The sequence below is a fragment of the Diorhabda sublineata genome, chromosome 11 (genome assembly GCF_026230105.1).
Source record: "Diorhabda sublineata isolate icDioSubl1.1 chromosome 11, icDioSubl1.1, whole genome shotgun sequence".
Taxonomy (NCBI): domain Eukaryota; kingdom Metazoa; phylum Arthropoda; class Insecta; order Coleoptera; family Chrysomelidae; genus Diorhabda; species Diorhabda sublineata.
In genome coordinates this window covers 1,262,148-1,287,848 of record NC_079484.1, presented here as the reverse complement: position 1 = coordinate 1,287,848, position 25,701 = coordinate 1,262,148, and the positions used below count along the sequence as shown (strand labels likewise).

General features: G+C 32.7%; 4 protein-coding genes across 5 annotated transcripts in view; 2 read left to right on the top strand and 2 right to left on the bottom strand.

Annotated features, from left to right (window-relative positions):
• Positions 1-221: 221 nt before the first annotated feature.
• LOC130450492 (U3 small nucleolar RNA-interacting protein 2) lies at positions 222-1,799 on the top strand. Its single transcript, XM_056788897.1, has one exon. It carries the CDS (start codon positions 303-305, stop codon positions 1,677-1,679), a length of 1,377 nt encoding a protein of 458 aa, XP_056644875.1. The 5' UTR covers positions 222-302; the 3' UTR covers positions 1,680-1,799.
• A 330-nt stretch (positions 1,800-2,129) lies between these two features.
• On the bottom strand, positions 2,130-3,052 carry LOC130450125 (glutaredoxin-3). The gene is made up of 3 exons (XM_056788328.1): positions 2,943-3,052; positions 2,467-2,886; positions 2,130-2,406 (listed from the first exon to the last, which is right to left on the bottom strand). The coding sequence occupies exons 1-3, from the start codon at positions 2,987-2,989 to the stop codon at positions 2,229-2,231; spliced, it is 645 nt and encodes a 214-aa protein (XP_056644306.1). The 5' UTR covers positions 2,990-3,052; the 3' UTR covers positions 2,130-2,228.
• Positions 3,053-3,875: 823 nt separating this feature from the next.
• LOC130450100 (polycomb protein Scm) lies at positions 3,876-8,875 on the bottom strand. Its single transcript, XM_056788296.1, has 6 exons — positions 8,276-8,875; positions 7,889-8,207; positions 7,411-7,762; positions 6,775-7,196; positions 6,464-6,714; positions 3,876-6,402 (listed from the first exon to the last, which is right to left on the bottom strand). Exons 1-6 carry the CDS (start codon positions 8,630-8,632, stop codon positions 6,271-6,273), a joined length of 1,833 nt encoding a protein of 610 aa, XP_056644274.1. The 5' UTR covers positions 8,633-8,875; the 3' UTR covers positions 3,876-6,270.
• Positions 8,876-9,452: 577 nt separating this feature from the next.
• LOC130450535 (acetylcholine receptor subunit alpha-like) overlaps positions 9,453-25,701 on the top strand; it is a 39,805-nt gene continuing 23,556 nt past the window's right edge. For both annotated transcript variants that reach the window (XR_008910583.1, XM_056789000.1), the window contains exons 1-2: positions 9,453-9,987; positions 21,948-22,043. Coding sequence is in view for 1 of the 2 variants with exons in the window: in XM_056789000.1 (XP_056644978.1) it covers positions 21,989-22,043 (55 nt within the window). In the remaining variant the exon portion in view is untranslated. The remainder of the gene's footprint in view (positions 9,988-21,947; positions 22,044-25,701) is intronic.

Here is a 25,701-nt window from a genome sequence, read left to right as displayed (position 1 = left end):
TCAAATGTACCAGTGGCTGATGGATTATACAGATCAAAGACTACTTTCACCATGATTGTAAGATAATTTTAATTATTTTTATGAATTGTACGAACTATTTCTATATATTTTACTAATCAAATTTTGAAAATATTTTCATATAATTTATTATTTTAATGTAAATATAATATGTTGTCCCAAAACTATGAAGACTACCCAAAAAGAAGAAGAATAATAATGACAATTGACGTTTAACTAACCATATTTTTATCACACGTGAAGTTTAAAATCGAAAACTTAAAGGTAATTGTGTTGAATTAAAAATGTCTTTTTTTATAAAAGGAAAACAACAGAATGGTGTAAAAAGGGCCAAATATTCTGCAACAAAAATTAAAAAACGTAAACTTACTGATACACCAAAAAAAAGTAAGAAACAAGATGAAGAAATAACTAGTAGTGAAGATGAAGATATTTTCGAAGATAAACCAGGCGATTATTCTCTATCTGAAGATGAACAGGAAACGGCACAAGAAAAGAAACTACGTTTAGCCAAAATTTATTTAGAAGAGATAGAAAAAGAAGAGAAAGCGAGAAGGGATGATAAAGAAGTAGATGAAGTTGTTATTTCCAAAAGATTAAAAGAGGATTATTTGAAAGAAACTGGTAAATTACGATTACAAGTTGCGAGTAAATACACAAAGTTAGACGAAAATATACAAACTTTGAAATGTAGAGAGCAACATAAAACTATAACGTGTCTTTGTATTTCATCTGATAATAAATACGTTTTTGTGGGCAGTAAAGATGGAGTGGTTGTTAAATATTCGTTATCAGATTGCAAAAGAATTGGTGTGATTCCTTTTGTAAAGAATTCTCAAGGAGAAGTCGTTGGACATAATAGTGAAATATTTAGTTTGGCTATTTCCTCTGATAGTAAATATTTAGCAGTAGGTACAAAATGTAGTGATGTGTATATCTGGGACGCGAATACATTCAAGTTTATCAAAAAATTTCAAGGACATAAAAAAGCTATTACTGGATTGTGCTTCAAAAGGGATTCCCACACATTATACTCCTGTTCAAAAGATAGGACAGCAAAAGTGTGGAGCTTAGATGAAATGGCTTATGTTGAAACACTATTCGGACACCAAGACGTAATATCATCCATAGACGCTTTATATAAAGACAGATTAGTTTCCTGTGGTGGAAGAGATCTTAGAATGTGGAAAATACCAGAAGAAACCCAACTGATCTTCAATGGACATTTAGGAAACATAGACAATGTTAAATTGATCAACGAAGATACTTTTGTATCAGGTGGAGATGATGGGCAGATTTGTATTTGGAGCATGACAAGAAAAAAACCGTTATGTGTTATCAATAATGCCCATGGAGTTGATACAAATACTAAACAACCATTTTGGATTAGTGCTATTGCAGCTTTACACAATACTGATTTGATAGCATCCGGATCACATGACGGTTTCATTAGGCTGTGGAAAATGGAAAATAATTTTAAAAATCACAGTTTAATCAAAGAAATACCTGTGGAAGGATTTGTTAATTGTTTGCAATTCACAACTGACAGTAAAAGACTAGTTGTTAGTGTCAGTAAGGAGCATAAATATGGGAGGTGGACTACTATAAAATCTGCTAGAAACTGTTTAAAAATTCTAACATTTTTAGTAAATAATGATTGATTATGTACGTTAAATAAATTGTATATATTTATGTTTTAATATATTTTTAAAATTTATAAACAAATTGTATTTATTGAACTTTATATTCCTGTTAATAAAGACTTTATTCACTTTTGACTATTCAAACGAGCAGTTAGTTGATTTAATAACTTAATTAAAACACACAAGTGTTAATTTTGACCAGTTCCAAGTAACAAAAGAAAAAGACTGATAATGGTTAATGAAGAGACCTTTATGAAGATCTAAATTGAGTAAATTCCTATTAGTTATTAATCTTTTTTTATATATTCAGAGCTAAATGGCAGTTTCAAGTTAGAAATATATAACATGCTTGGGTTTTTTCAAAAAAATCATTAGTTGTAGTTGAATTTATTAATTTTATCAATCTCAAAAGCATATACGTTGTAGGAGTGAAAATAATGGGTATCAACGAAAATAAAACAACACAAATAAGTAATAAATTAAGAATATTTATTTGAATAATTCTTAATCTTAATTATACTTGAAGAGCCGCATGTAAATTTACATGGAATCTATCTAAATTGTTAATTATGCTTTCAAAGTGGTTTCTAAATCACCAGACTCCACCATTTCCTTAATAATATCCAAGCCTCCAATTAATTCCCCATTAACATATAACTGGGGGTAAGTAGGCCATTCTGAATACGTTTTTAAGCCTTGACGAACCTCTTCATCAGTGAGAATGTCAAACGTTTCATATGGAACTCTAAACAAACACATACAAAAAAATATTTTTATTTATTATTAGATTTATTTGATATCTTACTTGGTATCATTTAGAATTTCAATCATTTTTTTGCTGAAGCCGCAACGAGGTACATCGCGATCGCCTTTCATGAAGAGCATAACTTTTGATTTGTTAATTAAAGCCTTTAATCTCTCCTCTAAAGATACGCCTTTATCATCACCGGACGCATTGTTATGTTTTTTAACTAATTCTGTAATTTTCGCGGTGTCTGCTCCGTTAATTACTTCAATAGCTTTACCTGATTTGAATAGAATAACAGTAGGTACAGCTTCAATTTTATATTTCACAGACACTTCTGATAAGTCTTCTGCAGGGCAAGAGAAAAATTTGATACTAGAATAAGTTTGTTGAGACGCCAGGGCATCTAATAATTCATTAACTTGGGCACATTGGTCGGCCCAATCTGCTTGAAAATGCACTACAGACAAACTGGAGTTTCTGAAAATTTATTATGATCATTATTTTGTTATAATGAATAAATATTATATATTTACTGTATAGCTTCATCGAAAGCTGTTTGTGTTTTTATTTCTACTATCATTTTGTATTTTACGTTTAGGTATCACTTAAGTTTTTAGGTTATATTTGAAAATGTAGAAATGACAAGTGACAATAAAATATACAAAAAAGGTGCGTTATTTTGATCGATTAGAGTGCACCCTATTTCCTCTAATTCGTATTTGCAGACATTTTTTAATAGTACTCCAGTGCCGATTCGTACAAACATTTTGATTTTACAATTTTCAATACTCTAGTAATATCACTTTTTGCCGTTTAGTTGATTTTTATTAATAATTCTATGCTCTCTACTGGTGTAATTATATTAACCGGTTGGCATCACTGGCGACTGACGTTTTGAAATATACATGTCAATGTTTGTTATTACGCGCCTGTAAATAGATTTTGGATTTAAATTATTTTTTATTAATGTAATTAAAGAAAATATTATGCCATTATGTTACGTATACCATTTTTTTACATTTGTGGGTTTTAAAAATAGTTTGATATTCATAATTCTGCGTTATAGTAATGACGTTTCTATAACCTCACTACACACCAGTAGTTCATATGTCCCAACATTCGATGTAGTGGTAGATTTATTTTTTGGAAAATAAAACAATTTTTTAATGTAATTTATATTTCATCTTAATGTACAACTTGAGAAAAAGGAAAAAACAATAAAAATAAGTAATATAATAACAGTGTAGTATGAAATTATCATAAAAATCATTGCATACAATACATAATTGTAAATCTAACTAACTATTATAAACTATAGAGATTTCGTTATAAAAAAAAAGTTTGTAAGGTGATTTTGAATCATTCAACAGTTTGGTCACTATTTTCTTCATCATTTGTTTAATTAAAAACTTTAATCATTTAATTGTGCAGAGTTTTAGCCATCGAAGTTTAATAAAAGACTAATATGTTATACGAAGTTTTTAATAACTGAAGGAGTGCTAAGAAAAGTAGAATTTCATTATTTATTGAATATGCGTCGAACAATAAAAACCACCAATATAATTAACAAACAAAAAATGTCTCTAACGACTGGTTTTCAAGCTCTTACTCTCTAGACATTATTTACACTACCGTCTACAAAGTTTTACTCAAAAATATATCAATTTTATATCCACATTTAAACAGCTCTATCAATTAACCAAGTTAATTTCTACTATTTCTAGACTCGAACGACTGTACAAGTTGAATTAAAAACAACTCGTATTCATGCAATATCACAAACATTTTATGGGAAAACTTGATATAATCATAATTTAACAGAATTCGGTACGCAATTTACATATTTAGCCAATGCAATGAAGATACAGTGAATTATTGTACAAAATGTGTAAGAATAACAATCATATTGTTATATTTGATCAAAAATATTCATCAATACAAATAGAAGTTTTAAACAATTCCTATCATTAAATATCGAAAGTCGATATAGAAGTTACCATCTATATGGTGGTAATAAATGTGTTCAGTTTGAATTTCCATTCAATTAAAACATTTATCGTTCTTGGAAGCTAATGGTATGACTTCACAATTACTAAAATCAGATGAGGACACCTGCAACGATGATATATTAACCGTTCATTATGTCTGATACTGTTTTTAGTATTTTTACTTATCAAATTTTTGTAGTGTTGAAATTTTTTCAATAAAACCAATGTTAGGAGCTTTGTATAGATTCAGAATCAATGTATTTCTTTTCTGGAGATGGTGTTTGTTGGGATAATAGAATAATCTTCCCAGATCTTGGTAAACAGCAGTACAATGTAAATATTTTTGTATTTTTTAGTTTCGAGAAGCTGTAATACCCAAAAATAACTGAACAGTTTGGCATCTGCATTATTTTTTTTTTATATTTCATTATTAGAAATTGAATTGACAATCGATGAAGAGCGAAATAAAAATTTCCATTTCGCTACATTTCCTATAAGTTTTCTGTTCCTCAAGAATCATATAATCCCCATATTTAAATATTTTACTACCCCTCTAACTAAATTAGGATGACGGATGATTGAAAATAAGATGAAAAAAGGTATCGAAGTTCTGTTAAAATTTGTTATATCGAAACAATCGTAAATCTACTTGCACTTTAATATGGGGTAACTTTTATTCTATATATAAACATAATAAATATATAATAATATTTGTATCATTAATCCAATTTCATTAGATATAAATTTATATATTTATATCGAAAAAAAAAACCCACATCAAGTGCTAAAAAGACGAGCGAATAAAGTTTAACAAGACCAAAATAAAATTATATAATGATAAATGATAAATACGTGGAGATCACTATTTTTTTTATGGTTGCTACAAATAAAATAATTATTTATAATATAATTTGAGGCTATTTGGGAAACTAAAGCCATTTCTGGAACCGTAAAATGAAGTTTATGACATTTTTCATCATAAAATGCATTATTTTAGGTTTCTTAGAGCATTTTCTAAGATCTGAGATTATATAGGGGAATAAAAATGGTTATACCATCTAATAAATAACTTGGAACCTTTCCGTGAGGTTATTAAGAAGAGTTATGGAAAAGAAACAGTGTTTTCGGGTACTATGCACCCCCAAAAAGTTTATTCGAGACTTTAACAACCCTAAATCAATCAAATATTTGGATCTAAACAACAAAAAGAGATATCGAGGGTAGATTATATGCGTAGGGGTACACCTAGAATGCGTATGCGTTGTTTATGAAAAAAATTATCAAAACCTGATACTTGTAGGGATAAGTTTGTGAGTTAATTGGAATCAAAACAGGTCACGGTACAAAAATTTACCAACTGTATTGACTAATTTTGGAAAAAAGACTAAAATACTAAATTAAAATTAGAAGGAAAAGCTTTTAAACAGAAAAAAACAAATGTAAGATGAGTTATATGTGGTGTATGTCACTAGTATTTATTGATTTTAAATCAGCTTTTGATATTGTTGCTGGAAAATAAATAAGGGCAATAAAAAGGCTTAACGAGCACAAATAAGAAGACAGAAGGCAAGAAAAGACTCGATAAACTAAGAAATGAAGGAACAGTAAACAAAAAAGGGAAACAAGGTGAAATATAGTGGAAAAAAACTCTTATCAAACAACTGAATATTGAAAAAAAATTATTTGAGTCGAAATAGACGAGATTTTTTTTTGTTTAACCCAAATTATACGGTAAAAAGTTCAAAATTAAAATATATATATATATATACAAAAATATATACAAAATTAATATTTTTTTTAATAAATAGTAAACTCCACTTCGTTAAATTTCACTTAACAGTAATTAAAAATCTACTTTTTTAATTTGTAATTCTTACAATAAATGCCTTCTACCTTTCAATCTAGATACCAAATTGCAAATTTTCAATGCCGGTCCCAATTTAAGACCCATATATTTCATCATCATATCCGAATTCAGTAACAAGAACGCCTTACCATCGATTTCCTAACAAAAAAAAACCGTTCTCAACATCATAATTAAGGCGAAAAATAAAAAAAAAACTTACGTGCTTCCTAAACAATTCGGCGTGTACCCCTAAACAAGGATCGGTTGATTCTATGAACTGTATAACTTCTTCTATACCCCATTCCCCCGTAGGGATTTTATTCAAGCTCAAAACAGGCGATTCCGAAGAATTTGAAGGTTCGGCTGGGGTAGTTGAAGTAGCCGCTTCTTGTTCTGGAGGCTTACGCTTCGGCGGTGTAGGAACAGCCTTTAAATCACAAGCGGAACAATCTTTCACCGTTTGTTCCAGACCTAACAACAACAAAAACGTCTATAATGGAATATTATGAGGATTTTTTTTAATTTACATACCGAAAAGGTTGCGACAACATCCCAGCGCTTGTTCCAACGTATGAAAGACTCCTTCTAAGTCGCTAGCTTTCACTAATTGGGGTAATTTAATGGTATATGTACTGCCTTCGTGTGTGATAACCATTTCTTCTCCCCTTAGAGCTCCTAATCTAGCCAAAATTGTTTCAGACTTATGAGACGCGTTCAGTACTTGATTTATGAGCTTTTTGGCTAAATCTGAGGGGGTTGAATCTTCCACGCTCATGGGGAATAAAGTGGTATCTATTAACGGTCCTCCTGAACAATTTTTCCTGAATTGTATCACTATTGGGGGTGGAGGAGGTGCAGAAGTATCAGCTTCGGGAGATTGAATAACCTCTGAAGCTGTAGAACTTACCGATGACGTAGGAGGAGGTGCCACATATGACGGTTTAATTCGAAACCTGCAGAATTTTTTGTTACTGTTGATATAAGACATATTTTTCTCATTTATGGTTCATATAAAGAGAAAAAAGTTATTTTTAATTTGAAATTTAGGTTATTAAATGTATTTTACAAATTATAAGAAAAAATATAAATATAAAAACATCCTCAACGATATCCCCCAAAAAATTTTTATTAAAATACCCAAAAAGTTGAATTATTTAAAAATTTTACCTGTTGGTACCGGAACCATTCTTTTGTCCAGGTGGCTGCATTGGATGTCCAGATCTAGCACACCAACCGACTGGAAATATATCCCTGCTATCATATCTACACCAATAATCGAAAGCACCCCTCCAACCATCGAAAGTCACGTGGATCTGATCATTTTTAACAGCACCTACTGTAGCACAACATATCAATTGAGGATTCTTCTTATCAACAGCCTCCAATTTTTGTCCTACTTGGAAAAGATTCTGTCGAGGACCAACAGGTTCTTTTTGAAATATACTTTCCGGCGCCATTTTGGCATCTTTCAAAATTTTTAGTAAAAACATCGGCCAAGAACTAGCATTCATTCTAAATCCTACAATCATACAAAAACCCAAACTTATAACTAGAATTATAAACAAATAAAACGTTATATTGCATATTAATTCCTCAACTAGAAGTTTAGGAAACAAATTTTGTTGAAAGGGAAATAAGAACATACCTAGAGGTGGTTGAAGCATGCCTTCTGATTTTTCACAATGCCCTATTGGGTGGATTTCACTAGAATCCACCAATCTCCAGAAATCATTTTTATTATCGCTACCGTCTAGTCGTAACCTTAACCTTGGTCCTAATTTGCTAATAACTGTAGCAATACAAGTAGAAGTAACATTTCTAGGATCTAAAGCTTCTAATTTCATATCGACTTCAAATTCATTATAAGGAGGATTCGGTGCTTGTTTAAAACAATTTAATGGTGCTGCAACACTATTGGTTTCATTTAAATATTCATCCCAATTGAATGGTTGATATGTTTCGTACTGAAACAAAAATGGTAATGTTTCACCAATAATATTAAGCACCAGATTATAATTGATAAAAAACTTACCTGAAAAGGTCCGGGTGAGGCATCTAGAGGACTTGTTGTAGCTATAGTAGAAATTCTCGCGTTAGAAAGCTCTTTTTTTTGGTGTTTGTTCATGCAATATGCCGAACAGTATTCTTTCGAGGGTGCGCCATTGCCCCTTATCACATTATCACATTGTATACACGCTCCTTTAACGTACGCCTTACGGAATTCGGCGAGACAAGTTTCGGAACAAAATTCTTTTTTTCCATTCGTAGTTGGAAATACGTATTTCAAAGGAAGTTTCGTTTCATTGCACCAGGTACAAGATATTATTTTTTTCGGTGGCCTACCAGGGCCCCTCGATTTACCTAGCGATGAATTATTGATGCTAGACATATCTTTTACTAATTATTATCAATATGCTTCAGTAAACAATTTGAATACGAAATAATTCTCATAATACCGGTAGCTAGGATTATAATGTTTTCACATCGTTTTCGGAGTTATTCGGTGTACACGTAACATTTATTCATGCGTTTACCTACTTTTGGAAAAATTTGTAAACACGCTAAAATGAAAATGTCACTTTCCACACACGTCAAAATCAGAATGTCAACAAATGAAAAACAAATATAAATCTAAGCATTTTCGCAAATGACGCAAACGCCCATAGAATACATGAAACATAAATTTCAATATCGAAATTGACATATGACAGTTCTTTTGAAACAGTGATCATTTTTCTTAATTTAACTACAGCAACACAGATGTCGCTGTTATTGAGTTTATAATATATTTTAAAAATTTCATACAGGAATAGTTGAATATTGATTTTAATTTGGTCATAATACAAATTATTTCGTTGTAAATCGTCTCCATTAATGACAAGTTTTTGCTATCTTAGGTTAAATATCCTAATTATAAAAAAAATGAATGTCCAATAAAACTGGCTAATAGTTTACGTATACGTAAAATTTTTGTTTACAGTGATTAAATATATTTAAAAGTATTTCAGCTAAACGTGAAAATGCATTTAAACGACGACTTTTCCCTAAATAAAACATGATATGATGAAATATCGAATTCCTAATTTGAATAAATTAGTACGTAGCGCCATCTATTATACGATGGTAGAGTCAGATAGTGACATTTCTCTTGTATGAGATTGAAATGATAGAAAATAAACAAATTATTATTTAAATTTAAATAAATTTGTACGTATTGAAACGACGGTAAGATAAAGATGTTACGTTTATGGTTTATTTATCCTAATTACATTTTTTTCGGTTATCAATAATCGTTACAATTGAGTTAAGATAATATTTCGAACGAGAATATGTGATATGACCCACTTAGCAACCGCTTCTGTTCCACTTTAACAAGTGACGCTCTCCAGGTGTGCTGTCACCTCTTAGGACATCTGGAGTATCATATATTAAGAATAGGATATCCCGAATACGTACACAATAACACGCGAAGAGCGGCGGCAAAGTGTAGAAAGGCCTTGCTAGACCTAGGGACGACAAAATGGCGCATGCGTCGAATGGCGGTGGCTTCGAACGGCTTTATGGGGATAGCAAGAGAACCGTTTCCTATTTCAAATAGACGATCAGACACCGTCGGTTGGCTCGTTCGGTGTGTGCCTTCCGTACCTCGGTAAAACGTGCGTTTTATAATACGAGTAAGTGCCAAGTAGGTGACCTCGATGGGATTTTGGGCTTCTCTTTTTTTGGATAAAGGCCAGGAAAAAGGTAAGAGGGAGGATGATTTTGGATCGTAATGGATTCTGTTGTTTGGGATTTTTATCGGTTTCGGAGAGTGATGATTTTTAGTTATAAGATGAATGGGAATATGTGTTTTGTTGGAATTTTTTGATACGTTTGACAGATACTATTATTCATTTTATGGTTTTTGTTTACTCGATTTTAATATATCTAAAAAAAAAAAACAGTGTATCGTTTATTAAATTCCGTATTTTTTCGTTTATGGAGTTTGTTTTAACTTTTAATTTCACATACGTAATTATCTATTGCAACGAAATTAATGTACGAGGTGTGTTGAAAAGAATACAGAAAAAAATAACCAAAAATTCGACGTAATTTCCCTTATTTTTTCGAGTTTTTGTTTATACCAAAAATGGTGGTGAAACTTGCCCTTTTTAGCACTTTTTTATATCCGTGATAAGCCAGAATATAATGTACGAGGTGTGTTGAAAAGAATACAGAAAAAAATAACCAAAAATTCGACGTAATTTCCCTTATTTTTTCGAGTTTTTGTTTATACCAAAAATGATGGTGAAACTTGCCCTTTTTAGCACTTTTTTATATCCGTGATAAGCCAGAATATAATGTACGAGGTGTGTTGAAAAGAATACAGAAAAAAATAACCAAAAATTCGACGTAATTTCCCTTATTTTTTCGAGTTTTTGTTTATACCAAAAATGATGGTGAAACTTGCCCTTTTTAGCACTTTTTTATATCCGTGATAAGCCAGAATATAATGTACGAGGTGTGTTGAAAAGAATACATAAAAAAATAACCAAAAATTCGACGTAATTTCCCTTATTTTTTCGAGTTTTTGTTTATACCAAAAATGATGGTGAAACTTGCCCTTTTTAGCACTTTTTTATATCCGTGATAAGCCAGAATATAATGTACGAGGTGTGTTGAAAAGAATACAGAAAAAAATAACCAAAAATTCGACGTAATTTCCCTTATTTTTTCGAGTTTTTGTTTATACCAAAAATGATGGTGAAACTTGCCCTTTTTAGCACTTTTTTATATCCGTGATAAGCCAGAATATAATGTACGAGGTGTGTTGAAAAGAATACATAAAAAAATAACCAAAAATTCGACGTAATTTCCCTTATTTTTTCGAGTTTTTGTTTATACCAAAAATGATGGTGAAACTTGCCCTTTTTAGCACTTTTTTATATCAGTGATAAGCCAGAATATAATGTACGAGGTGTGTTGAAAAGAATACAGAAAGAAATAACCAAAAATTCGACGTAATTTCCCTTATTTTTTCGAGTTTTTGTTTATACCAAAAATGATGGTGAAACTTGCCCTTTTTAGCACTTTTTTATATCAGTGATAAGCCAGAATATAATGTACGAGGTGTGTTGAAAAGAATACAGAAAAAAATAACCAAAAATTCGACGTAATTTCCCTTATTTTTTCGAGTTTTTGTTTATACCAAAAATGATGGTGAAACTTGCCCTTTTTAGCACTTTTTTATATCCGTGATAAGCCAGAATATAATGTACGAGGTGTGTTGAAAAGAATACAGAAAAAAATAACCAAAAATTCGACGTAATTTCCCTTATTTTTTCGAGTTTTTGTTTATACCAAAAATGATGGTGAAACTTGCCCTTTTTAGCACTTTTTTATATCCGTGATAAGCCAGAATATAATGTACGAGGTGTGTTGAAAAGAATACATAAAAAAATAACCAAAAATTCGACGTAATTTCCCTTATTTTTTCGAGTTTTTGTTTATACCAAAAATGATGGTGAAACTTGCCCTTTTTAGCACTTTTTTATATCCGTGATAAGCCAGAATATAATGTACGAGGTGTGTTGAAAAGAATACAGAAAAAAATAACCAAAAATTCGACGTAATTTCCCTTATTTTTTCGAGTTTTTGTTTATACCAAAAATGATGGTGAAACTTGCCCTTTTTAGCACTTTTTTATATCAGTGATAAGCCAGAATATAATGTACGAGGTGTGTTGAAAAGAATACAGAAAGAAATAACCAAAAATTCGACGTAATTTCCCTTATTTTTTCGAGTTTTTGTTTATACCAAAAATGATGGTGAAACTTGCCCTTTTTAGCACTTTTTTATATCAGTGATAAGCCAGAATATAATGTACGAGGTGTGTTGAAAAGAATACAGAAAAAAATAACCAAAAATTCGACGTAATTTCCCTTATTTTTTCGAGTTTTTGTTTATACCAAAAATGATGGTGAAACTTGCCCTTTTTAGCACTTTTTTATATCCGTGATAAGCCAGAATATAATGTACGAGGTGTGTTGAAAAGAATACAGAAAAAAATAACCAAAAATTCGACGTAATTTCCCTTATTTTTTCGAGTTTTTGTTTATACCAAAAATGATGGTGAAACTTGCCCTTTTTAGCACTTTTTTATATCAGTGATAAGCCAGAATATAATGTACGAGGTGTGTTGAAAAGAATACAGAAAAAAATAACCAAAAATTCGACGTAATTTCCCTTATTTTTTCGAGTTTTTGTTTATACCAAAAATGATGGTGAAACTTGCCCTTTTTAGCACTTTTTTATATCAGTGATAAGCCAGAATATAATGTACGAGGTGTGTTGAAAAGAATACAGAAAAAAATAACCAAAAATTCGACGTAATTTCCCTTATTTTTTCGAGTTTTTGTTTATACCAAAAATGGTGGTGAAACTTGCCCTTTTTAGCACTTTTTTATATCAGTGATAAGCCAGAATATAATGTACGAGGTGTGTTGAAAAGAATACAGAAAAAAATAACCAAAAATTCGACGTAATTTCCCTTATTTTTTCGAGTTTTTGTCCATAACACCTCGTATATTGTACAAAAGAAAAATAAAAGATGAGAAAACAAAAAAATTTTTATCTCCCAAGTTTTCCTAACCTATTTTCACATGCGAAATTCGGTTAATTAGTTAAATCATCGTCAAAATGAGGATCGCGGTTATCACAACGTTTTTTCTCGTACAAAAACCCTCAATGCCGATTTTTTTTTGTCGCAAACTGCGTTTATTAACGATTCCTCTAATTATATTGTATCAAAAAAAAAAACATTTGGAATGAGAAAAGGTGAGAAAAGAAAATATCAAAATCGAATTTATGCCTCGTTAAAATTTTATAAGTCACGAATAATGATCGGAATTTTATTTAAAGTGCTAAGTGTCGAGGAGAAGTGTTTAGCATTATAATTCAAAAGTAACGACCGAAGTTTATTAAACTAACGTTTTCGAAACACAAGAAACGAGGCCGTTCGAATATAAAAAAGAAGATTAAAGTGTGGTTAACGTTGTAAAAATGCTTTTAGACAAAGTTCTATACAAAACTCACTTCTTGAACTGAATTTTTGAGGTTAGGGAACGCGGAAAAGTCGTTGGGTCTAGATATGGGGATCTGGAAATAGGAAACAGTCGAGGGGGTGGATTGCGAAGGGCAAATCTGTTCCTAACTGACCTATACTTGACCCATAAACCTTCTCAACGTCCTAAATGAATCCTCGTCGATATACCTGACTTGGGACGAACAAATTACCTTCTACCTGCGCTGAGACCCAGACGAGGACGAGGTCTCAGCGAAACTACGCCGTTTCCAGGGATTCAGCTTCAGTTTTTGAGTATCTTCTACGGCCGGTACTAGTAGTTCGATGTATAGGTATTGAGAAGACTGGATTTGTTGATTCTGCCGGTGCGGATCGTCCGATTCTTGTCTAATTTGATCCACCATCAAGCCTCAAGTCTCTGGAAAGACAGTTCTATCAATAAGCATCCGTTTGAGGCTTCTCTGCCTTGCAGCTGGTTGAGATGTTGAGAAAACCGGATTTTTTTATTAGTTTTTGGTAATCGATGTTTCGCACTTGATTTCGCCGGTGCGGATCGTCCGATTCTAGTCTAATTTGATCCACCATCAAGCCTCAAGTCTCTGGAAAGACAGTTCTATCAATAAGCATCCGTTTGAGGCTTCTCTGCCTTGCAGCTGGTTGAGATGTTGAGAAAACCGAATTTTTTTATTAGTTTTTGGTAATCGATGTTTCGCACTTGATTTCGCCGGTGCGGATCGTCCGATTCTAGTCTAATTTGATCCACCATCAAGCCTCAAGTCTCTGGAAAGACAGTTCTATCAATAAGCATCCGTTTGAGGCTTCTCTGCCTTGCAGCTGGTTGAGATGTTGAGAAAACCGAATTTTTTTATTAGTTTTTGGTAATCGATGTTTCGCACTTGATTTCGCCGGTGCGGATAGTCCGATTCTAGTCTAATTTGATCCACCATCAAGCCTCAAGTTTCTGGAAAGACAGTTCTATCAATAAGCATCCGTTTGAGGCTTCTCTGCCTTGCAGCTGGTTGAGATGTTGAGAAAACCGAATTTTTTTATTAGTTTTTGGTAATCGATGTTTCGCACTTGATTCCGCCGGTGCGGATAGTCCGATTCTAGTCTAATTTGATCCACCATCAAGCCTCAAGTCTCTGGAAAGACAGTTCTATCAATAAGCATCCGTTTGAGGCTTCTCTGCCTTGCAGCTGGTTGAGATGTTGAGAAAACCGGATTTTTTTATTAGTTTTTGGTAATCGATGTTTCGCACTTGATTTCGCCGGTGCGGATCGTCCGATTCTAGTCTAATTTGATCCACCATCAAGCCTCAAGTCTCTGGAAAGACAGTTCTATCAATAAGCATCCGTTTGAGGCTTCTCTGCCTTGCAGCTGGTTGAGATGTTGAGAAAACCGAATTTTTTTATTAGTTTTTGGTAATCGATGTTTCGCACTTGATTTCGCCGGTGCGGATCGTCCGATTCTAGTCTAATTTGATCCACCATCAAGCCTCAAGTCTCTGGAAAGACAGTTCTATCAATAAGCATCCGTTTGAGGCTTCTCTGCCTTGCAGCTGGTTGAGATGTTGAGAAAACCGAATTTTTTTATTAGTTTTTGGTAATCGATGTTTCGCACTTGATTTCGCCGGTGCGGATAGTCCGATTCTAGTCTAATTTGATCCACCATCAAGCCTCAAGTTTCTGGAAAGACAGTTCTATCAATAAGCATCCGTTTGAGGCTTCTCTGCCTTGCAGCTGGTTGAGATGTTGAGAAAACCGAATTTTTTTATTAGTTTTTGGTAATCGATGTTTCGCACTTGATTCCGCCGGTGCGGATAGTCCGATTCTAGTCTAATTTGATCCACCATCAAGCCTCAAGTCTCTGGAAAGACAGTTCTATCAATAAGCATCCGTTTGAGGCTTCTCTGCCTTGCAGCTGGTTGAGATGTTGAGAAAACCGAATTTTTTTATTAGTTTTTGGTAATCGATGTTTCGCACTTGATTTCGCCGGTGCGGATCGTCCGATTCTAGTCTAATTTGATCCACTATCAAGCCTCAAGTCTCTGGAAAGACAGTTCTATCAATAAGCATCCGTTTGAGGCTTCTCTGCCTTGCAGCTGGTTGAGATGTTGAGAAAACCGAATTTTTTTATTAGTTTTTGGTAATCGATGTTTCGCACTTGATTTCGCCGGTGCGGATCGTCCGATTCTAGTCTAATTTGATCCACCATCAAGCCTCAAGTCTCTGGAAAGACAGTTCTATCAATAAGCATCCGTTTGAGGCTTCTCTGCCTTGCAGCTGGTTGAGATGTTGAGAAAACCGGATTTTTTTATTAGTTTTTGGTAATCGATGTTTCGCACTTGATTTCGCCGGTGCGGATAGTCCGGTTCTAGTCTAATTTGATCCACCATCAAGCCTCAAGTCTCTGGAAAGATCGCCACGACCAGGACTCAAGCATGGCAAATCGATGTTTCCACGTCAAGGCTTCTTCCGTTGTCAATAGTGTTTGTTAGTTAAAACCCAGTCTCAATTTGGGAATTGGCAACGTCGCTGCTTTGCGATAAATAATTTTCCATGGGAATTTGAGCGACTATTAGAGACATCTGTGTTTCGGATATTAATTAACCAATTTGTCTGACGAATTTGAACGACGCCATCGGGGAATTTAACAACCCAGCGGTTTCATTATTTAACTTTGAAACATCGCGTCTCGATACATCATTTTAAACGATCTTGAATGGGGGGTTTCCCCAACCCCAATTCCAAACACATTTTTGGAAATTTTTCCCGTCGTTTCCGTGTCATTTGTTACACTTTCATCGACATGAATTATTCGCGAAAGCGTCCGTCAATTCGAGGCATGTTTACGTAAATCGTCGATTGTTTTAACGCCTCATAATTTTGTATAAATTAGCGGCGACGGGAAAACTTGTTTTTCCTTCATAATTTCCATTAAAATTAGAATATTCCATCAGTTATACAGTTATTTCGGTAAATATCGAGCTAAAAACAACTTACGACGAGTTTAACACCATACAACGAAGTTTCTGGTCGTTAAAATCACATTTTTTACATTGGACAAACATCTCGTCACTTACAATAAAGATTAACGAATCACCATAAAGTGGAAATCGTACAACGAATCGTGGAGTAGCGAAAAAATGTTTAAATCGACGCAACTGACAATTATACCGTAAAATCGCTCTACAGTTCTCGTCGAAACGACGTTTCAACTAATTTCGTTAATTAACCGTACGGGGTAGATCCGAAATCAGAAAATTAGTTTTGGAATTCTCGATTTCCGTCCGAAGTTCGATCCTATCTTCGGGTTACGATTAATTTCCTTTGCGGTGTCGTTCTGATTTGGAAAACGTTAAAATCATCGATGGTCGGAACAGATAATGGTCAAAGGAATTGATAAGGAATTAATAAGATTCGATCGGAAGAGGTATTATACGAAAATAATCCAATAAGTACCCGGATAAATCAACAAAACACAAAAATGTCTTTTTTTTTGGAAAATTTTCGATATCAGAACCATTTTTTTCAAATTTAGGAACAAAAATAATCCGGGGGGGCTAAATCTGGCGAATAGGAAGCTATTTAAACACTACTACTTAATAAACTAACAAGACGTTTTGTAAAGTAAAGAAACTGTCTAATTTCTTGTTGTATTTATTATTAGATAACGAAAATAGTTGAAATCGAGGTGTTTGTGGGTAGGTCAAGGCTCAAATTTCGAACGGAAGGTTCCAAAAATTAATTTTTATATCGTATCAAAGTTCATAGTTACATTGCGGACGTTCAAAGGGCCGTAGGCTTTCAGATACGCCCTTTACGTCGAAATTAATCGCTATAAGGGTTAAAATTCAATAAAGATCGATTCGAAAATATATTAAATATAATTTGAGCGAAGTTTTCAAGCTATAAATCATTTTAGCGACGCAAAAACCGATGAGCCGTTCCTAAGAAGTACTATAAATAAACCGCCTGCTACAAAGGAATTATACATCGAACGGGTTCCGCGCCATTTGTAAAAAATGTAAAAGGCGCCGCGCGAATTCGCCGAATTATTAAAATTTCATAGTAGTTGGCCAGGGCCGGCGGAGGGAACCATTTTGCGAATTTGTTCGTAACTTATTCCGACTTCCTGTGTTTATATATAATGAAATTATTGCGTTGAGCTTTTTTATCAACATAAAAAGGGTTATTGTCAATTTCGACGTTTGATTCGAGCTCTAAAAACCGAGTGGAGCGACAGTGGAGGTCGCCCGGTCAATTTATTGCTATTAATGAGAAAAAACGAAAAAGTTCGTTTTCTTATTAAGAGTTCCTACATTAATTGGACGTATCACAAAGGAAAATGTACAGAAATATCAACAAAGGGCAGGTAATGGAAGATCGGTTCATTTTTCAGCTCGTTAAGTTTATCTGTAGCCAGCAATAACTAATTTGAACAAGTATTAAAGGTTTCTTTTACAATATTACGTCTTATATATTCATAAAATGATGGTATTTAGTTTTTGTTTTATATATTTTACTCGTAAAGCAATTTATCGTATTTAGTCTGGTCCTTCGAGCCGGGTAAAAGCCCCACAGTGTAATTCTGGGTTATTAGGATGACTACGATTCCAAAAAATCTCTCTACGACCAAAACGACGAATAAAGAAGAGAAAAATTCCACTAAATTCGATAATTTCCTCAATAATTAGGCTAGGAAGGCACTGTAGCCTGTAATAACTAATTTTAACAAGTATTAAAGGTTTTTTTTTACAATATTACGTCTTATATATTCATAAAATGATGGTATTTAGTTTTTGCTTCATATATTTTACTCGTAAAGCAATTTATCGTATTTAGTCTGGTCCTTCGAGCCGGGTAAAAGCCCCACAGTGTAATTCTGGGTTATTAGGATGACTACGATTCCAAAAAATCTCTCTACGACCAAAACGACGAATAAAGAAGAGAAAAATCCCACTAAATTCGATAATTTCCTCAATAATTAGGCTAGAAAGGCACTGTAGCCTTTAATAATTAAATTTAACAAGTATTAAAGGTTTTTTTTACAATATTACGTCTTATATATTCATAAAATGATGGTATTTAGTTTTTGCTTCATATATTTTACTCGTAAAGCAATTTATCGTATTTAGTCTGGTCCTTCGAGCCGGGTAAAAGCCCCACAGTGTAATTCTGGGTTATTAGGATGACTACGATTCCAAAAAATCTCTCTACGACCAAAACGACGAATAAAGAAGAGAAAAATTCCACTAAATTCGATAATTTCCTCAATAATTAGGCTAGAAAGGCACTGTAGCCTTTAATAATTAAATTTAACAAGTATTAAACGTTTTTTTTTACAATATTACGTCTTATATATTCATAAAATGATGGTATTTAGTTTTTGTTTTATATATTTTACTCGTAAAGCAATTTATCGTATTTAGTCTGGTCCTTCGAGCCGGGTAAAAGCCCCACAGTGTAATTCTGGGTTATTAGGATGACTACGATTCCAAAAAATCTTTCTACGACCAAAAGGACGAATAAAGAAGAGAAAAATTCCACTAAATTCGATAATTTCCTCAATAATTAGGCTAGGAAGGCACTGTAGCCTGTAATAACTAATTTTAACAAGTATTAAAGGTTTTTTTTACAATATTACGTCTTATATATTCATAAAATGATGGTATTTAGTTTTTGCTTCATATATTTTACTCGTAAAGCAATTTATCGTATTTAGTCTGGTCCTTCGAGCCGGGTAAAAGCCCCACAGTGTAATTCTGGGTTATTAGGATGACTACGATTCCAAAAAATCTCTCTACGACCAAAACGACGAATAAAGAAGAGAAAAATCCCACTAAATTCGATAATTTCCTCAATAATTAGGCTAGAAAGGCACTGTAGCCTTTAATAATTAAATTTAACAAGTATTAAAGGTTTTTTTTACAATATTACGTCTTATATATTCATAAAATGGTGGTATTTAGTTTTTGTTTCAAATATTTTACTCGTAAAGCAATTTATCGTATTTAGTCTGGTCCTTCGAGCCGGGTAAAAGCCCCACAGTGTAATTCTGGGTTATTAGGATGATTATGATTCCAAAAAATCTTTCTACGACCAAAAGGACGAATAAAGAAGAGAAAAATCCCACTAAATTCGATAATTTCCTCAATAATTAGGCTAGAAAGGCACTGTAGCCTTTAATAATTAAATTTAACAAGTATTAAAGGTTTTTTTTACAATATTACGTCTTATATATTCATAAAATGATGGTATTTAGTTTTTGTTTTATATATTTTACTCGTAAAGCAATTTATCGCATTTAGTCTGGTCCTTCGAGCCGGGTAAAAGCCCCACAGTGTAATTCTGGGTTATTAGGATGATTATGATTCCAAAAAATCTTTCTACGACCAAAAGGACGAATAAAAAAGAGAAAAATCCCACTAAATTCGCACAAAATCGCCCCCTTCCTACAATTTTGGTTTGAATTTCGAGATTCTCAAAGCTCTCAAATCTTTTCTAAACAAAAAAAACTCAGAATGGATGCAAATATTCCCTTATCGTTATAATTAGAATCAAATTTAATAAAAAACAGTCAAAATATCGAAAGTACCGATCCCTTTAAGGTACGTTGGCACGACAGGCGTCAATAACGAAGCTAAATGATAATTTTAATACAGTTCGGACCTGAAATTCTGTTTGTACTTCCACCGAAACGGTTGTACAACCTCTGTCGATCGATATTCCATTCCTTAAAACATTTTTTTGAAGGTCTAAAAGGGTCAGATCTGGAAAATACGATTTCGGTATTCAATCCGTCCGATAATATTGTCGAATCACCCTGTATCTTAACTTTCATCAATCAAAGTACGCCGTTTACCTCGAGGCAAATTTTATATATAAAAAAAGCACGTTCTGAAGGAAATATCAAAGTTATAATTAAAACAAGTTTGAAAAAAAAACGAAAAGTTTTATTATTCCCGGTAAATATCAGATAAAAATCATTATTCGACTTGGTTTTTGCGATTACAGACCTGTAAAAATTCCAGTCGGTCGTTTGAAACGTTTTTTATAGTATAACACTCCAGAATGATCGAGAAAAACATATAAAGTCCATTTATATATCGGAAAAACGTATTAGAACTACCCCAGCTTTATAAACTAAATTAATAAATACAAATCCAACATATTATTATCATTTTATACGGATTTTCGAACGTTGTTATTTGGCAACATCGCTAGAATTAACCAGACTTGTTTTTATTAGCGTCATTGACGTACGTCGTAAATGTATAGTGGGGGTATGTCTTTACTTGATTCCGCTTCTATTTCGACGTGACGTTTCTAAAGGGCAGTTTACACCGTTTAAATTAAATCAAACTAAACGTATTTAACCGGTTATGCGTTCACATATTAATATAAAGCATTTCAGTTAGTTTAAATTGGATATAATAATAAATAAACCGATTCTCGGATAAAAAATTAGTTCTAGTTAAAGAATTACCAAAATGTTTCCTATACGAATCGAAATAGGAAATACGACAAGTTTTGACATATGGCAACGTCGATGCGAATACGTCGAATCTGACATTGACTTGAAACATTAGTTCAAATAAATATTTATTATAATTTAACAACAAAGTATGTTATATAATCTTCTTTCCCGAATTCTTCTTTTATTTCTGCGCGATATTAAAGTGTAACAAGATTCCTTCACTAGCTGGAGCGAACCAGTCAATTCTAATAGAGATCGATGGTCCTTAGTGTAAAGAAAAAAATAAAAACAATCAGAATACGATTGACAGTGACATTCATATCCTTCAGATGTTTCCATTGGGAAGTTGACGTTTCGAAACATCGATGATATAAAAAAAATAATTCTCGATCGCAATATACGGGGGTTGTCTAAAAGTTTCCTTTACTTTCTTTGCATTATCCAGACTTGTTTTTATTAGCGTCATTGACGTACGTCGTAAATGTATAGTGGGGGTATGTCTTTACTTGATTCCGCTTCTATTTCGACGTGACGTTTCTAAAGGGCAGTTTACACCGTTTAAATTAAATCAAACTAAACGTATTTAACCGGTTGTGCGTTCACATATTAAAATAAAGCATTTCAGTTGGTTTAAAATGGATATAATAATAAATAAACCGATTCTCGGATAAAAAATTAGTTCTAGTTGAATAATTACCAAAAATGAGACGTGAAAAAAATATGAAATGTTAAAAAAGAAGAACCACTAGCAACGTGAGGAAACAGGTTAGGTAAAATTTGTAAAAAAAGAAGAAAAAGTCGTGAGTCGAACTGAAAAATTAAGCGCAAGATGGCAATTTTGTTTATTATTGTGGGATCGTGGTAATCAAACACCAAAAAGTACGTTTGTTGGGAATTTCGATTTATTACTTCGAAATAAGCGCGTTTAGAATTCTTTCGACGAACTTGAAGTAAAATTTTATTAAAAAACAAATTTACTATACAAGAATTCGAATCATTCCACCTTTTTCCTTCCTGGTTTATTAAATTTTTGATCTAACAACGCGATATTCCGTCCGCTGTACACTGTGTCAGTCGGCGTTCGGCCAGTCAAAATTTATTATTGTAGACGTAGAAAAATCGTAGTATTCAACACGCTGTAATTATTGTTGTATTGTTTCAGGCATCTGAGGAATATTCGTCATGAGGACATGACGCTCCGATATGATGACGAAAAATCTGGTCCGGATCATGTGGATAGTGCACGTGTTAGCTTTAGGTGAGTTCGTGCGGCATTCGGCAACACTGTATTTCCATATCGAATAAATTTGTCGTGTCCAAACGTTGTCGTGCACGTGATACATTGTCGCTGACAGATTGTTTGATGAGTATTCGCTTGGAAAATGGACGATTTAAATGGAAAAATGAATTCCTCGAGAAAATTTCGTTGCGTAAAGTTATCAACGTCAATTGAGATTCTTTAAAAACGATATTTGATTGAAACGCGCGGTTAAAACAAAAGATTCCGACGGGCGAATGATTGTGCGCATTTTTCGTATTGTAAAGTATCGAGCCCTCGACTAATTCTGTACGTGGAAGGTTATATATAAGTGACGCGACTCAATAAGGGCCTAATAAACAGTTATAGACGTAAATTCGAAGATTAAACCGTGTAATTTTTCATTTGTCGGTTATTTTCCTTTCTCTGTGATTTCAGTCGGAAGTTTTTTCGTCCGAAATCCAATACCGACCAGACGCAACGATATAAATTAGTCGAGAGTTGGTTAAGTGAAGTAAACAACTCCGAAACTTCCGACAGTTACTTTTCAATTAAAAATCCGACGTTTGCACAACTTATTTTCCACGAATTTCCTTGCAAATTACGAAAAGTCGTTCTCGAATAAATTTCGAAACGATACTTGAATCTAGTCGATCTCTATCTGGACGTAAGTACCTGTCCTGACCTAGAGATGGCGGTAGTTTCATCACGCTTTCCTTTGTTGGGTTGTTATACCGCCCCGATAAGACGCAGTAACGTCGAAACTGCATTTTATTAAAAAAATATGAATTAATCCTTAGTTTTTAATGTATCGCGTTTAGTACGAGACTCTAAAAACCATTTTGACAACATCAAAACGGACTTCTGAATAATTAATGCCCCCCAAAGTTTGTCCCTAACCTCAATTACGCCCTGAAACGTAATGGTTTCGCAATTAGTCATAATTGTACTCTCATAGTTGGGATCATTTTATGGTCGTTCCACGTTCGGAGATAATAACGAAAATTTAAATGGAAAATTCACGCCGTAATTTAATTCGAGTAAAATCAATGAAATCTGTTTGGAAATGTTTGCAATACGAATCGAAATAGGAAATACGACAAGTTTTGACATATGGCAACGTCGATGCGAATACGCCGAATCTGACATTGACATTGATTATATTATTATTATTATTTACCAACAAGCATGTTATATAATCTTCTTTCCCGAATTCTTCTTTTATTTCTGCGCGATATTAAAGTGTAACAAGATTCCTTCACATAGCTGGAGCGAACCAGTCAATTCTAATAGAGATCGATGGTCCTTAGTGTAAAGAAACAAATAAAAACAATCAGAATACGATTGACAGTGACATTCATATCCTTCAGAGGTTTCCATTGGGAAGTTGACGTTTCGAAATAAAAAAAATAATTCTAAATCGCGATATACGGGGGATGTTTCATAAGTTTTTTTTACTTTATTTGCAATCGTTTTAATAGTAAAAGTTGACGTTTCGAAATATCGAAGATATAAAAAAATAATTCTCGATGGCAATATACGGGGGGTGTCTCATAAGTTTTTTTTACTTTCTTTGGAATCGTTTTAATAGTAAAAGTTGACGTTTCGAAATATCGATGATATAAAAAAAATAATTCTAAATCGCGATATACGGGGGGTGTCTCATAAGTTTTTTTTACTTTCTTTGGAATCGTTTTAATAGTAAAAGTTGACGTTTCGAAATATCGATGATATAAAAAAAATAATTCTAAATCGCGATATACGGGGGGTGTCTCATAAGTTTTTTTTACTTTCTTTGCAATCGTTTTAATAGTAAAAGTTGACGTTTCGAAATATCGATGATATAAAAAAAATAATTCTAAATCGCGATATACGGGGGGTGTCTCATAAGTTTTTTTTACTTTCTTTGCAATCGTTTTAATAGTAAAAGTTGACGTTTCGAAATATCGATGATATAAAAAAAATAATTCTAAATCGCGATATACGGGGGGTGTCTAATAAGTTTTTTTTACTTTCTTTGCAATCGTTTTAATAGTAAAAGTTGACGTTTCGAAATATCGATGATATAAAAAAAATAATTCTAAATCGCGATATACGGGGGGTGTCTCATAAGTTTCCTTTATTTTCTTTGCAATCGTTTTAATAGTAAAAGTTGACGTTTCGAAATATCGAAGATATAAAAAAATAATTCTCGATGGCAATATACGGGGGGTGTCTCATAAGTTTTTTTTACTTTCTTTGCAATCGTTTTAATAGTAAAAGTTGACGTTTCGAAATATCGATGATATAAAAAAAATAATTCTAAATCGCGATATACGGGGGGTGTCTCATAAGTTTCCTTTATTTTCTTTGCAATCGTTTTAATAGTAAAAGTTGACGTTTCGAAATATCGAAGATATAAAAAAATAATTCTCGATGGCAATATACGGGGGGTGTCTCATAAGTTTTTTTTACTTTCTTTGCAATCGTTTTAATAGTAAAAGTTGACGTTTCGAAATATCGAAGATATAAAAAAATAATTCTCGATGGCAATATACGGGGGGTGTCTCATAAGTTTTTTTTACTTTCTTTGCAATCGTTTTAATAGTAAAAGTTGACGTTTCGAAATATCGAAGATATAAAAAAAATAATTCTAAATCGCGATATACGGGGGATGTCTCATAAGTTTCCTTTATTTTCTTTGCAATCGTTTTAATAGTAAAAGTTGACGTTTCGAAATATCGAAGATATAAAAAAATAATTCTCGATGGCAATATACGGGGGGTGTCTCATAAGTTTTTTTTACTTTCTTTGCAATCGTTTTAATAGTAAAAGTTGACGTTTCGAAATATCGAAGATATAAAAAAATAATTCTCGATGGCAATATACGGGGGGTGTCTCATAAGTTTTTTTTACTTTCTTTGCAATCGTTTTAATAGTAAAAGTTGACGTTTCGAAATATCGATGATATAAAAAAAATAATTCTAAATCGCGATATACGGGGGGTGTCTCATAAGTTTCCTTTATTTTCTTTGCAATCGTTTTAATAGTAAAAGTTGACGTTTCGAAATATCGAAGATATAAAAAAATAATTCTCGATGGCAATATACGGGGGGTGTCTCATAAGTTTTTTTTACTTTCTTTGCAATCGTTTTAATAGTAAAAGTTGACGTTTCGAAATATCGATGATATAAAAAAAATAATTCTAAATCGCGATATACGGGGGGTGTCTCATAAGTTTCCTTTATTTTCTTTGCAATCGTTTTAATAGTAAAAGTTGACGTTTCGAAATATCGAAGATATAAAAAAATAATTCTCGATGGCAATATACGGGGGGTGTCTCATAAGTTTTTTTTACTTTCTTTGCAATAGTTTTAATAGTAAAAGTTGACGTTTCGAAATATCGAAGATATAAAAAAATAATTCTCGATGGCAATATACGGGGGGTGTCTCATAAGTTTTTTTTACTTTCTTTGCAATCGTTTTAATAGTAAAAGTTGACGTTTCGAAATATCGAAGATATAAAAAAAATAATTCTAAATCGCGATATACGGGGGATGTTTCATAAGTTTCTAATTCTACAAGGCGTAAACTTCCTTTATTTTATCTGTAATCGTTTTAATAGTAAAAATTCGAAGCTTGACGATCATTCGTGATTAAAATATCGATTATCCGTGAT